Source organism: Juglans regia, chromosome 12 (assembly GCF_001411555.2).
Source record: "Juglans regia cultivar Chandler chromosome 12, Walnut 2.0, whole genome shotgun sequence".
Classification (NCBI taxonomy): Eukaryota; Viridiplantae; Streptophyta; class Magnoliopsida; order Fagales; family Juglandaceae; genus Juglans; species Juglans regia.
Window position 1 is genome coordinate 18505618 of NC_049912.1, and position 15025 is coordinate 18520642.

General features: G+C 32.6%; 1 protein-coding gene across 1 annotated transcript; it reads left to right on the forward strand.

Annotated features, from left to right (window-relative positions):
* Positions 1-86: 86 nt before the first annotated feature.
* On the forward strand, positions 87-6483 carry LOC108979896 (CBL-interacting serine/threonine-protein kinase 1-like). The gene is made up of 12 exons (XM_018950668.2): positions 87-510; positions 663-725; positions 3577-3648; positions 4126-4233; positions 4332-4412; positions 4501-4680; positions 4803-5012; positions 5114-5218; positions 5355-5471; positions 5778-5840; positions 6017-6091; positions 6187-6483. The coding sequence occupies exons 1-12, from the start codon at positions 331-333 to the stop codon at positions 6244-6246; spliced, it is 1314 nt and encodes a 437-aa protein (XP_018806213.1). The 5' UTR covers positions 87-330; the 3' UTR covers positions 6247-6483.
* Positions 6484-15025: the final 8542 nt, after the last annotated feature.

Genomic DNA, 15025 nt, shown 5'->3' on the forward strand with positions numbered 1-15025 from the left:
TTTTAAAAAAACAAACAAAACTGAGAACACATCACTCTATATATATATATATATATATATATACACGCACTTGGATTAGTTAAGAATACAGTTGGGTTTAAAGCAAAACAAAAAAACAGAAGTGGGAGATAAAAAGGCTGTTGCTTCGGCCATGTTGGATTAACACAACAAGATCAAGAAGCAGCAGCAGAATTTCCTTCCTTGGCTTTTACCTCCTGCTCTAGCGCGCGTTTGCTCAACTTTCAGTGCCTTTCATCGGTTTCAATCTCCAATACTATTCATTAGACACGTAGAGAGAGAGAAGAGAGAGAGGCAGAAGGCTAGCTTTAAATGGTGAGAAAGGGGCTGGAAAGAGAGGGAATGCGACTGGGGAAGTACGAACTGGGAAGGACTCTGGGAGAAGGCAATTTCGGAAAGGTCAAATTGGCCAAGAACATCGAAACTGGCCAGCCTTTTGCTGTTAAGATTCTGGAGAAGAACAAGATTATTGACCTCAAGATTACTGATCAGGTTTCTCTCCCTTTAATTGTTAATGGGTTCCCTTTCTTTTCTGGGTTAATTCCTTTTTTACTGTTCATCATTTCGTGAAGATTATATATGTACTCCGAATCATCGGTGATCGAGTTTGTTCATCAATGACGTTGTTGTATATGGTGTTGCAGATAAAGAGGGAGATTGCTACCTTGAAGCTCCTCAAACATCCTAACGTCGTCAGATTACATGAGGTATATAACTTTACATTAACATCATGTTCATCATATGCTTTTGCTTTGCCTGATCTTCCTTTCTGGATATTGCATACCCTTTTTCTCTTTTTCTTTTTTACCTTGATTCTGTACCATAATGTTCCAATTGCTGGATGCTTTGCCTCTTCCTTTCCTTTACTGTTCCCCTATTCTTAACCCTTTCGTCTTCTACAAGAACACGATAGTATCTTCAACCGAAAATAGAAATACTTTTTTTTTTTCTTTATGCCATCAGAAAATAAAGATATGATATTGGCATAAGTTGCAGCACCAATCCTGCGGACGTTTAGAGCATTCAATTGGCTTGTTCAAAGTTTAATGATAGTTAAATTTTAATCAATATGTATTAAAAAATCATCACATTAAATTAGACATTTTTATAATTTTAAATTAGTAGAATTATAAAATGTGATACAAATAAATTAAATAAATAAATTATTAAATTAATAATATTTTATTATTATAAAGAGAGTAAATAGCTAATCTAATATGGAGATTAAATTTAAATAGAATAGATAAATATAAAAAAATATAATATTGATGAAATTTTAAAGATAAATTTAACCAAACTAATAAAAATGTTTTTATAGTGTTATTCCAGATTTAAATTTTAATTAATTTATTTTTTCTGGTAGTATAATTTTAATCATTTATCCCTAAATTTTCTCGTCCTTTCGGAGGGAAAAAAAAATATACACAAGGATTTTAGAGAGACAGATGGCTCTCGGTCCCCAACTTTAAGGGCAGGTTTGGGGCACAAATAAAATACAAAATTCTCATCTCATCTCATCTCATCATTACACATTTTTCAAATCTCCATACAAAATATAATAAATAATTCAACTTTTTCAAATCTCAATACACCTTTTTCAAATTCCAAAATAATAATAATATTAAAACATAATATTTTAAACACTAAAACAAAACATAAAATTCTCATCTCACCCTCCAAATCTACCCAGGCCATGGATACTGGTTTATTTTATTTAATTATTATAATTATTTTAAATTTTTAAATAAAATAAAATAAATAATTTATTTTTTAAAATATTAAAATAATAATAATATTAAAAAATAATATTTTATTTAATTTTATCTAAAAATTATTTAATCTCACTGTCCAAACGGAACTAAACCGCTCTCGGAACGTCGCGTCCGCAAAACGTGGACCCCAGGGGTAGGCTCAGATGAAATCATGAAAGTGGCCTTGCCATAAAGGCTGGCCCCTCCCTGCTGGTTTTGAGACGACCTCGACCAGAACTAGAAGAGATGCTCATGTGGTCACAGACTGTTCTGTTCTGAAATTGGGGTCCTGAACCAACCAGACCTTTATCCATACAGTAAACAGGTTTCGCCACCCCCACCTCTACTTTCCAGTCCAAGCGGACTTTTCCTTGAAATTGGATTCATGATTGGAGGCATCTTTTTGTCTTATTTGGTTAGAGATAATTTGCAACAGTAATTTTTTTTCGAGTAATATTATATACAATTATGAAATATATAAGTACCGTAAAATTATTTTAAAAAATAATAAAATTTATTATTAAAAAATTAATTTTTGTTATGTAGGTCTCGTATTTATTTATTTTTCTCTAAGTGATTTTGTGGCACTTGCACACTCACGACTGTAATTTTATTTTATTTTTTTTTAACATACACCTAGCCTTCTTTTAAAATTAAAAAATTCTTCACATCAGTTACTATTCACCACTCAACACCTCATATCCTATAAAACAAATCTCCACACCCTATGAAAAAGTTATAGATTAGAGATCTTATAGTGAATAATGGTTGAACATTCATCTTTAAAATTACATATATATTTTTAATATAGATCTATAATTCTTTTATAATTAATTTTATAATCAATCAATACCACTCAATTAAAAATGATTTTAATATTGCAAAATGATAAAACACCAACTTGTCTACAATTTTTGTATAATCACTTGATAAAATAAGATTTTTTTTTTCAAATTTCTCTTTACTTTTACTTTAATATTATATGATTAAATTTTAAATAAATAATATTATATTGAGAAGTTGTGATTGAGGTGTAGATCATGAGTTGGCGGACTATCCTCTTATCTTAAATAGAATTGTAAGATAATTGTAAAATAGTTGTCATTTTTTTTTCTTAGGTAATTGATGGGCAACAAGAGAAGTAGTACAGTAACAACTAATTTACAACTATTTCATAATTTTATAATAAAATAATATTTTTTTAATGCTGGTGATTATTTTTTGAATAATTTTATTTGCAGCTTCTTTATTAACACTAAATATATTTCTAATGTGAAAATCTATAGCGTTATCTTATATAAAAATATATACATATATATATATATTAGTACTTTTAAAAATTTTTCATGAATATAATTAGTCTCAAAACACTAATTGGTGTGCTATAAACCAAGCTTGTAATAGCATGACACTTATTTTGGCACCATATTTAGGACCCGTTTGGATACAGAGGTGAGCTCATCTTAACTAATAATCTCACTACTATTTACCAATCATCTCATCTCATTTCACCATCCAAATGGGTCTTTGATCATGTCTAGGGCGATTTTTATTCTCTAGCATCCCTAAATCTTGCTTATAATGATGATCACTGTGTACAACGAAGATACTAATCATACTGTACCAAATGAACATAATTGGTAATGAGTAATGGATTGCTGATGCTAAATCTTTTATGGTACTGCACACAAAAAGATACTTATATTCTCATCAGTGTTTAGTGTTTTTTTAACCATTAAATAAGGACCTGGTAGGCAATGATTATGTTCTTTTGCTTATGCTTTGCATTGTCATAATTACTGTGCAGGTGTTGGCAAGCAAATCCAAGATTTATATGGTCTTAGAATATGTGACTGGCGGGGAATTGTTTGACAGAATTGTAAACAGCTTCAGCTATGCATTATATTTAAGGGGTTCTTTTTCAAGATATCCCTTTTTCAGGAAAAATTATTCTCATCAGTCACTATTTATCACCCCACACTTCACACCCTATGAAAAATACCTCCACACCCAATGAAAAAGCTATAAGTGTGGGGTGTGAGAGTAAATAGTGATTGATGCATAGTAAATCTCTTTTCCAGAAAAAAATTATTCTCATCAGTCACTATTCACCATCCTACACCAAATGAAAAACACTCCCATACCCAATGAAAAACACCCCCACATCCTATGAAAAAGCTATAGGTGTGGGATTTTCATAAGATGTGGAGTGTGAGAGTGAATAGTGGCTGATGCATAATAAATCTCTTTTTCCAGAGAACAAAAATTATTTTATTTTTCACTTTTGTGTGTGTCACAGCTTGTGTCTTGATGCAGAATTTTGATTTCATGGTACTAAAGAAGTGATTTATTACAGGCTTCAAAGGGGAAACTTAAAGAAAATGAAGGCAGGAAGCTCTTCCAGCAGTTAGTTGACGGAGTGAGCTACTGCCATACTAAAGGTGTTTTTCACAGAGATCTTAAGGTTATTTCAAAGAACTTTTCAAGATACCACAGGCCAGAAAAATTATCACACTTCAGCGCTTGTCATTCTGATACAACTATTTCACTTCTGAATTGCAGCTAGAAAATGTTCTTGTTGATGCTAGAGGGAACTTAAGGATATCTGATTTTGGCCTCAGCGCCTTACCTCAACATTTTCGGGTACAGATCCATCCCAAACCAAACTTTCACGGGCAATTTTTTTATTTTTTCGTTCCATCACTATCCATTAATCATTGAAAAATATCAGGGTGACGGCTTATTGCATACAACCTGTGGAAGTCCCAATTATGTTGCTCCCGAGATTCTTGCAAACAGAGGTTATGATGGTGCCACCTCGGATATATGGTCGTGTGGAGTTATCTTGTATGTAATTCTCACCGGATATCTTCCTTTTGATGATAGAAATCTCGCAGTTCTTTATCAGAAGGTATGGAGAATTTGGTCGGTTATCCTTTGGATACCCCCTTACATGTGACCCTATGACTGAAGCCTTTTAGTACTAAAATTTCCTTAAATTCTGATGTTTCTATTCTTCTTTTGGGATTCCAGATCGTCAAGGGAGATGCTCAGATGCCCAAATGGCTGTCACTGGGCGCTCAAAACATGATAAGGAGAATTCTTGATCCCAATCCCCTCACCAGGGTTACAATGGCAGGTATCAAAGCAGATCAGTGGTTTCAGCAGGACTATACTCCTGCAACTCCAGATGATGATGAAGACATATATATTGACGATGAAGCATTCTCAATGCATGAAGTGGTATGTGCTTGGAAATTCTCAATTTTGTGCACCCTCCTTTTGGGTGTATTTTGAATAATGCTTCGTGCTACATAACTGATGGGATACTTCTTGCTGTATAGCAATCTGAAGCAGATAAGAATCCAGGCTCACCCACTCTAATTAATGCCTTCCAATTGATTGGAATGTCCTCGTGCTTAGACCTCTCTGGCTTCTTTGAGAAAGAGGTGGGAATGAAAAGATCCAAACGGCACTGTATGCCATGCTTATATTTTTGGTGAATGATTTCAATATTGTTCCTGAAGTTGATGAGCACCACAGAAAAACTGAACCCATTATCTGTGCATTTTTGGGTTAATTTAGGATGTCTCCGAGAGGAAGATCCGATTTACATCCAATCACACGGCAAAGTATTTGCTTGAGAAGATTGAGGATATTGTAACAGAAATGGGGTTTAGTGTTCTGAAGAAAAATGGATGGGTAAGATTTATTTTTATGACGTTTTCTCCTTTCTCACTTTAGGAGAATGTATCAATCAGTACTCACTCATCGTCTCTTCACCTGCACTAGCTATATTTGAACACGCCCGCGCATGCGCGCGCAAACTTATGCATGTATATTAATACTGAAATTCCCTCACCCTTCCATGTGAAAAGGAAAATAATATTGAAGCTCTAAATGTCAACAACAGAACTAGCAAGCTGTTTAAAGTTTGATGTAAAGTGATATCATCTAACTGGAAATAATTATGTCTGATGTTTCTGTCCATCTTTCTCTTTTTTTCAGTTGAAAGTGATGCAGGAGCACAAGGGGCAGAAAAGTCTAGGTAGCCTTTCAGTTGCAGCAGAGGTAAAACTCGAACCATTGTTATTCTTGAAGAAATTAATGTGCTTTTTCATGAACCCAAATATATATATATATATATATATATATATAAAAGGTGCTTGGCATGCATTTTATCGCATTTATAATACCTACTTTCTAATTTTCTCAAGTTATCATTGTCTCTGTAATTATGTAAACAGATGTTCGAGATAAGCCCATCCCTGTATGTAGTTGAGTTGAGAAAATCGTATGGAGATTCTTCAGTTTATAGAGATGTATTCTCTCTCTCTCTCTCTCTCATACATACATACATATATATATATATATATATATAAATTTTGTATTTGATCCTTATGTTTGATATGTGCAGCTGTGTAAAAAGCTGTCAAATGATTTAGGAGTTGGCCCAAGGCAAGAGCTGTTGACATGACCACCGAATTGTGAAGCAGTTCCTTGATAGGTCAGACAATATTGGATATTAGCCTTGGAGAATGGAGATAACTCAACATAGAATTAAAAAAATGGAAACTTTATGAAATCTTTTTTTTTTTTTTTTTTTCAAATCTCTGTTGCATCCTCCAACTCAAAATGAGTAGATATGTTTGTATATTGAATTAAATATTGAAGTTGTATAGATTGGCATAATATATCTACTCTATTATAATAAGTGGCTATCTAACGTTGAATAGTAACTTTTTTTAATTTTCTGTTAAGTCCTATTTTATCAAAAGGCCATTAAAACCCTAACCATTTGACGTGTAGCTCTCCTGTAAAATTTAATGAATGATCATGTTTTACCAAAAAATTCTTAATATTAAATTAATAATACTTTATTATTATATAGAGAGTAAATAGATAATCCTTTTATTTTATTTTATTTTATAACAATAGCATAACTTCATTTATAAAGAATAGTCAATGTAGATAACGTCACTGTATAGTTACATAGCAGCATCTAAGGAAACTCTAGCTTGTATAAAATCTAGAAAAGAATGCCACCATTGCAAAGTATCATCATTAAAATAAGCATGTCTTGCCAATAGATGAGTAACCTCATTCCCTAGACGACCAACCTTGGAGAACTTCAAATGAATTAAAACATTGAAGAAGGCTTTTGATCTCATTAATCACATACCCTCGCTTAGATAAATTAACTTCATTGGAACAAATAGCTTCAACAATAGTAAGTGAGTCTCCTTCCAAAATCAGATTCAACAAACCCAAATGAAGTATGAACTGCAAACCCCTCAAAGCTGTTAAAGTTTCAATATCATCAACTTCAAAAACCCCATGCGACTTGCGACTTGCGACTTGCAGCCATCAAAACTTCTCAATCATCGTATCATAAAATAACACCAATACCAGCTGAAGTAGATGAATGAAACAAAGTTCCATCAAAATTAAGCTTCACTTTTCCTTGAGAAGCAGACATCCACAAAAGAACTTTTTCCTTATACAAAACTACTTGACACTGCTTTACATGAAGATAACTCTCAACATATCCAATACAACTATCAATTAATTCAAGGATGCAACACTCAGAGTTCTGAAAAATTTTAAGATTCCTATACTTCCAAACTCCCCATGATATGGTAATAAATATAGGAACTACACTAGGATTAGATTTCATCAATATTCAGACCAACTCTAAAAACTTACCACCTACTATAAGAGATGTATAATATGTGGACAACGGACTGCCCAAGCTTCATGTACTAACAGACAGCCACAAATTGCATGAAAAACATCTTCCTCCCACTGCATGCAGTGAACACAAAGGGCTGATTGTAGAATCCCTCTTCTCAACAAGTTGTATCTTGTTGGTAAACTATCCTTGCATGCTCTCCACCCAAAATTCTTCACTTTATTAGGCAGCTTTAAATGCCAGAAGTTTCTCCAAAATCACTTAGTAGCTTCTGAATGAGAGCTCTCAGGACCATCATTTTGAGAAAACAAATTTAAAGCTGAGTAATACCCTGACTTAACAGAGTATACCCCATTCTTATTGCCCAACCACATGAGTTCATCATCTTCCTATCTAGACAGCAAAGGTAGAGAACATATAGAGGCAGCCACATTTGTAGAAAAATTGAAAATACCAACTCCCTGTTCCACAAAGGTAAATTTTGCATTAAGAAATAATCAACATTGGTATCAAATTGAATAATATGATGAGAAGACTGAGGTAGCAATTGAACATTCATAGGTAGCCATTTATCTAGCATGATCCAGACTTTGTCACCCTTACCAACATTCCACTTACAACCAGAACAAAGAATTTGTTTAGAAGCATAAATGCTTCTCCAGACATAAGATGGTTTTCTTGGTAAACTAGCATGCAAAAAATCTCCATTGGGACAATACTTGGCTTTAAAGACCCGAGATAACAAAGATTGAGGTTCCATCAACAACCTCCACCTTTGTTTAGCAAGTAAAGCCAAATTAGACATTTTTAGGTTCTTAAAACCCATCCCTCCTCTAAATTTCGAATTACACGCTTGCTTCCAACTCAGCCAGTGCATCTTACGTTTTGAATTTCTTTGTCCCCACAAAAAAGGAGCAAACATAGACTCCAATTCACCACATACTCGCTTAGGCAACAAAAAACAGGTCATTGTATATGTTGGATGCAGAACAATACTCATACTTTGCTGAAATTTAGATTTTTTTTTAATCATGATTTTTTGTCTTTCTTTAACCTTGTATTTTCTTTTCCTAGACAAATAAGCTACTAACTTTTAACTTTTTTTTTATTTTATTTAAATCATTATGTCATGTACACCCTGGGGCTAACGCACCCGGGGCCATTCCCTAGTGTGTGTGTGTGTGTGTATATATATATGAATAATTTCTATTGTTTCCATGAAGTAGCACAACATGCTAGATTTGGTTTCAGATCCATGTTTTTAAAATCTTTTACCGAAAAGCCATTGCTGCCGCTTGTTACCTTGCTGATAGTTTCCTCAGATTTGTATTCCTTAGAATTCTTGACTGAACTCTATATTCTAAAGTTTGAGGGAGATAGATACACGAATTGGATTCCATAACATTTATTGTTGTCCGAGAGAGATTGTATTTTGGAACTATCTGACTAGTCATGACAAATCTTAGCCCCGGGCTTATTGTTTATAATTTGCAAAATCGACTATTATTTGACCTATAACAATGTTTTGTTACATGAAAATATCGCAATTTTCATAACCCTTTGTATATTAGTATCTTTTCATTCTTAATCACATATGTTAATGTGATATATTTTAATGGTTGCTTGTATCAATCACTTAAATAGTAAGCATTACCCACCTGTAGGTAGCCCAGGTGGCAAGGTAAACTTGTGTGCATGAGCCCCATGTCACAAGTTCGATTCTCCTTGAAATTAAACTGCGATTTAAGTGGGAGGCCATGGCGGTGGGTTGCTGTGCTAGTCTCCTTGGGAGATTAGGTTTCATAGGTGAGTCTAAAGGATTCCGCTGTGTGATGGTTCCCCGTCATTAAAAAATATTAAATGATAAGCATTTAAAACGTATCACATAATGACCGAAGATGCTAGAATGAAAAAGATTATTACTCTAATTTAAATAGTGTACTTTACAGGAAATCAATAGCCCTTTTAGCATAAAGTTTCCAGACTAGCCTTCAATAATTATTCAGGCAAATTTAATTTGCAAGCCTAAGCCCTTCGTTGTAATACCTTAATTAATCCCACTACTGTTAACATCGAAAGCTAGGACTGTTCACCTGGTATACTTGCACCGGAACCCAAACCGGATTTAAAACCCTAGCCAGAATAATAAAAATATATTAAAATGGAAAACTAAATGTCAAAAATAAATAAAACTTGAAACAACTAATTACCTTTTTAACTAAATGCATGTAATAGGAAAAAAAAATCCTATATATATATTTTTTACTTAGGGCTAAAAAATATATTTTTTTTATATATATGAACCTGGGTAGCGGGTTTTAAACTCGAAACCCGGGTTTCATACCCTGCCTAGTTCAGATTTTGAAATGTAGGTTCTAGCCCGGGTTTGAAACCGTAATTGTAACCAAAACCTGGTTATTCAAGTTCTGAACCAGGCCGAGAAAAAATTCAGCCCGGATGAACAATCTTATCAGAAACTTATCGTATAACATGGTCTTGTATTCACATCTTTGTACATCCTCCAAATTATGCATCAATTTAACATAAAGAAATTGTTAGGGATAACAAGAATTTGATTTGATATCTTGATTTGATTTTCATAAGAGTTTTGCTATATTCAGTCACTTTTACATATTCCTTACACACTTCATTGATGTGATTGGCCAAAAAAGTTATTTTATATTAAAACAATGACACAACCAATCACATTAATGGAGTACACAAAAAGTACGTAAAAGTGATTGCACATAGAATTTTTGTATTTTATTTTCTATCGTAAACAAGAACAAAAATTTATGTAACTCCATGAGAATCATCCGACTTTCATTGCTTCAGAAAAATAATATGGATAAGATGTTTCAAATCAAATGATTTATATATATATATATATATAAACTATAAATTTGATGAATTTTATCATCAAGCATGTCTTCTCTCTCAATTCAACATGATTCTCATCCTATTAATGGTGTTTCAGGTTATAAAAAATAATAATCATGGAGTTTTTCAACAGGCATGTGTATATACAATATGAGTGGCTATATGTAACACGATTTGTGAACTCAACACAAACGCAATACAAAATTAGCGGGTTTGAGTTTAATGTTAACGGGTTTGGGTCAAAATGGGTTGACCCGTTAAAACACGATTTATAAACAGATTAAAAATGGGTCAACCCACTTAACTCGAAATCAACCGGTTTTGACCCACTTAGATTTTATTTCATAATCACAATCTATTATTGTTGAGTTGTAATATTGGTATTTCTCAAAATGATTATGTTTTTATCATTGAGATTATAATTTTCGACCTATACTTATATTTGTTATTGTATGGTTTGTAATATTGATTTTATTACATGTTAAAGTTTGAAAAATATTGATATTTTTTGTTAGTAGGTAGTCTTATTTATTTTTTTTAAATATTGTGGTTACTAATAAATATAGATTTTAACTGTTATGTAAAATTATGTTAATTAGGTCAAATGGCTCATGTGTGTTAGTTCAACTCATTTACATGAAATGAGTTTAAATGAGTCGCGTTGTGCTGACATATTTCTAATTAATTATTAAACGGGTGACACGACACGACTCGTTAACTAAATGGGTCAGGTTAGGGTTTAAAAATTTGACACGTTTAGGTTAACGAGTTGAGTCGGATTAACTCATATAGTCGAATGTTCATAATTTGACACGACACGAAAAACACGAATTGACACTCCTAAATTATACAATGTAATCAGTCCGATGGAATAGAAAGAACAAAAGGTGGCTATTACTTCTGATTTAGGTTCTGTGGTACTAAATTCCATAAAAACAGATAATAGTACCTTTCTTGTTTCTCAAACAAATCAAATTTATCACAGCTTAGAGAACCATTATTATTCAAATCAAGAAGTAATCGTTGGAAAGTATTAAGATTTTGTTGGCAGTTAAGTAGTCAATAGAAACTATTAGATTGAGATTAGGGGTGTAACCGGTCCGGTCCGGTCCGGTTTTGAATAAAATCTAGAACCGAACCAGTATGTACCGGTTTTGTATTTTTCAAAACTGATTACGCACCGGTTACCCTCCTAAACCGGTACTTCCGGTTTTACCGGTTTCCGGTCCGGTCCGGTTTTCTAATTTTTTTAAAATGTAAATTTCACAATTTGTCATTAAAAATTTGTTTATAAAAAAAAAATTGTTTTATACTTTTATTAATATATTAGACTATATAATAGTATTAATATTAGACTATTGGTATAGTTATAAGTTATATATTAGTATTAGTTATAAATTTTTAGTGATTTAGTATTAACATTTTATGTAATAATTTATAAATTATAATAAGAAATTATTTCATATATGAATATATATGTTATATATAAAATTTCACATAAAAATTTATAATTATACATTATATATAAAACTTATATATATTAATATTTAATATATATAAAATATTTTGTATAAAACTTATATATAAAAATATTATTTTTTATTTTTTTTAATCAACCGATCCGGTCTGGTCCAAAAAATTCCGGAACCGGCCGGTTTTTACATTTTAAAAATCGGTTCCGGACCGGACCGGTTCAAAACCGGTAAAATCGGTCCGGTTCGGTCCGGTCCGATTTTTTGGTTTGAGTTTACACCCCTAATTGAGATCATTAAAAGAAAAACTTAAAAACCAAGAAAAAACTTTAGAAAGAATGTTTATTGATAAAATTTGAAATTACATAATAAAGGGCAGAAGCTGGGCTTAAATAGCTTCAAAATTTGAAATAATATTAATTTTGCCAAAAAGGAAATTTCAAATTGTTACACGAAATTAAAGACTTGACTAAATTAAAATTCTGCAAAAATAGAAAAAAGATCACAATTGGAATTAAAATCACTTCCAAAACTTGAAATAAAATGATTTCTAAATAGGTAAATTGAACACAAATTGACGATTTGAGAGGAAAAACAGTTGATCAATTTCAAGGCTGAGACCACGACGTGCTTCTTAAAAAGAGTTTTTCCGAATTGTGGTTTTATGTGCAACTCTATTACCTTAGCCAAAATTACGGCCAAAATACTGATATCTTGCCATATTCATGATGATCTATCTTCTCAAGATCGTCATATTCAATCAAGTAGACTGTCAGTTTTGCATCATCAAACCCGAATCCTCCTGCATCAAGAGGCTGCATCATCTTGCAGGAAACTTCACCAGCCACACCATGCTTTTCCATCACTTCCATGAGCTCTTCAGTGCAGATCTTACTATCTCCTATATACACCATAGATTATGTTCTTACTGATTAAGAAGATCTTACTATCTCCTCAATATACCAGAGAACAGGTTAAATCTTATAACAAAATCATTTCCATTAAAAGGCTTAAAGCTTATCTAAAACAAAAGCCTATGTGGTTGGCCTCTCCTTCTCAAACTTCTTGAGGCCGCAATTGAAGTAAATTTATGATATTTTGAGTCATAGACACATGAATGAATGATGCGACTCAATTGAAGTAAAACTATTGTTTCAAAAATTGTTATACAAAACTGGTAAGGTAGTTGGATATATTAATGGTAAAAGTCTAATTGAATGATATATACTATATATAAAATAATAACACAAATAACGAATAATTAAAAATGTAGCTTTATAGCATTAGTTATTATTTAATAATAATTTAGTGGGACATTTCAAGCAATTTCTGATAGTCAATGCATTTTTGTGCCGAGCAAGCTTATAATTGATAATGTACTTGTAGCTTTTGAGATAGCCAATTCTATAAGGAAGAAGAGGAGAGGTAGAAAAGATTTGATGTCCATCAAACTTGATATAAGCAAAACCTATGATAGGGTGGAGTGGTGCTTCATTGTAAAGGTTATGCTCAAATTAGGTTTTCCCTAAAAGTTGGTGGCCTTGGGTTTGTCTTTCATCAATTATGTTTCTTATAAATTGTTTCTTAATGGGTACTTACTTCTTGGTTTAATGCATCAAAAAGTTTGTGACAATGTAACCCCTTTATCTTCTTATTTGTTTGTATTGTGTGCTGAGGGCTTATCATCACTTATTCAAAATGCTGAGAAATGAAGATTGATAAAAGGTGTGAGTGTATGTAATGGTGCTCCAATGATAAACCATTTATTCTTTGTTAATGATAGTCTATTGTTCTGACAATCTAATCGATCTAAAAATGAATGTCTTAAGCAATTGTTAAATGTTTACGAATTAGCCTTTAGGCAATAGACTAAGGTGCAGTTTAGATAGTGAGATGGGATAAGATGATTTTAGATTAAAGTTGAATAAAATATTATTTTTTAATAATAATATTATTATTATTTTGGGATTTAAAAATGTTGAATTGTTTATTATATTTTGTGTGAGAATTTAAGAAAGTTGTAATGATGAGATGAGATGAAACACTTTCACTATCCAAACGGGGCCTAACTTGGAGAAAATATAATTTGCCATTACTTGCTAAGCAAGGATGGAGATTGATACATAACACTCATTCTTTATTGTATTGAGAGTGTTCAAGGAAAGTAATTTCCCAATGCAGAAATTTCTAATTCCGATTTAGGTAGGAACCCATCTTATATTTGAAGAAGTATAAGTGAGGCAAAGAAAATTATGTCCAATAGTTGCATAAGGAGAGTAGGAAGGGGTGATAAAATTAGTATTTTGCATGATAAATGAATACCAATGGCTCCTTTACATCAAGTAATATCTTTGACTCAAATTTTACAGTCGGGGGTATAAGTCAGTGAGATGTTGAACCATTGTTTAGGTGACTATTGCCCAACATTAGTACGAGATGTATTTCTTCCTTTTGATGCTAAAAATTCTAAAAATATCATTACTTCCACAGGTGACTAAAAATCAAATTGTTAAGTCAGGTTATCATCTAGCAATAGATATGAAAGCTAAAGAAGGAAGAGTTGAAAATTCAAATTTGAGAGCAAGGTAGGATTTTTGGAGGAAGTTATTGAATCTGAAATTACCTAATAAAGTATAGGATTTTGCTTGGAGAGCCTGCTGATGGTCTTCTAAATCTGTCTTCCAAGTGCAGAAGTTGTCAAAGTAATACATGGATGAGTTCCATGGTCGATTGTACGAGTGCCCCTCCAGTGCGTGCTTCTCGTTCCAGCCCTTGCAGTCCACGTCCTGCTCTACTTGTGAGGCCATGATCCAGCCCCTGTAGTCCTGCGTGAGCTGCTCTGTACCGGCATTGAAGCCAAATCGTGCCATAGCTGTCCACATGCGTGAGTTTCCAAATGCTGCTCCACTTCACACCAGTGGATATATGTCCCTTAGTGAATCCTATGCTCTGGTTCTTAATTCCAAAATTACCTCTACAACAATTAGTTAAGTGTTCAGCATATAAGGGTAAAATGAGAAGATTAACTTTGGTATGTCTTAACAAAGTGAGTATGCTAGCTGCATTACAAGCTTTTTAAGTGCAAAATATCATGATTTAACAATTGATCTCAGTTTATAATTTACTGCATAATTAAGTGTTTAATTCATTTTTGGCTTAACAATTTAGTCACTTTATCAACTTAATTATGCAGTTTTGACACTTTATCACCT

What these genes read in the sequence shown, in the direction of transcription:
- LOC108979896 (XM_018950668.2), top strand. Translation starts at nt 331, where the DNA reads ATGGTGAGAAAGGGGCTGGAAAGAGAGGGAATGCGACTGGGGAAGTAC. An exon ending in GGGAATTGTTTGACAGAATT is followed by an intron (nt 3,649 to 4,125) that starts GTAAACAGCTTC and finishes GATTTATTACAG; the next exon opens with GCTTCAAAGGGGAAACTTAA. An exon ending in TTTTTCACAGAGATCTTAAG is followed by an intron (nt 4,234 to 4,331) that starts GTTATTTCAAAG and finishes TCTGAATTGCAG; the next exon opens with CTAGAAAATGTTCTTGTTGA.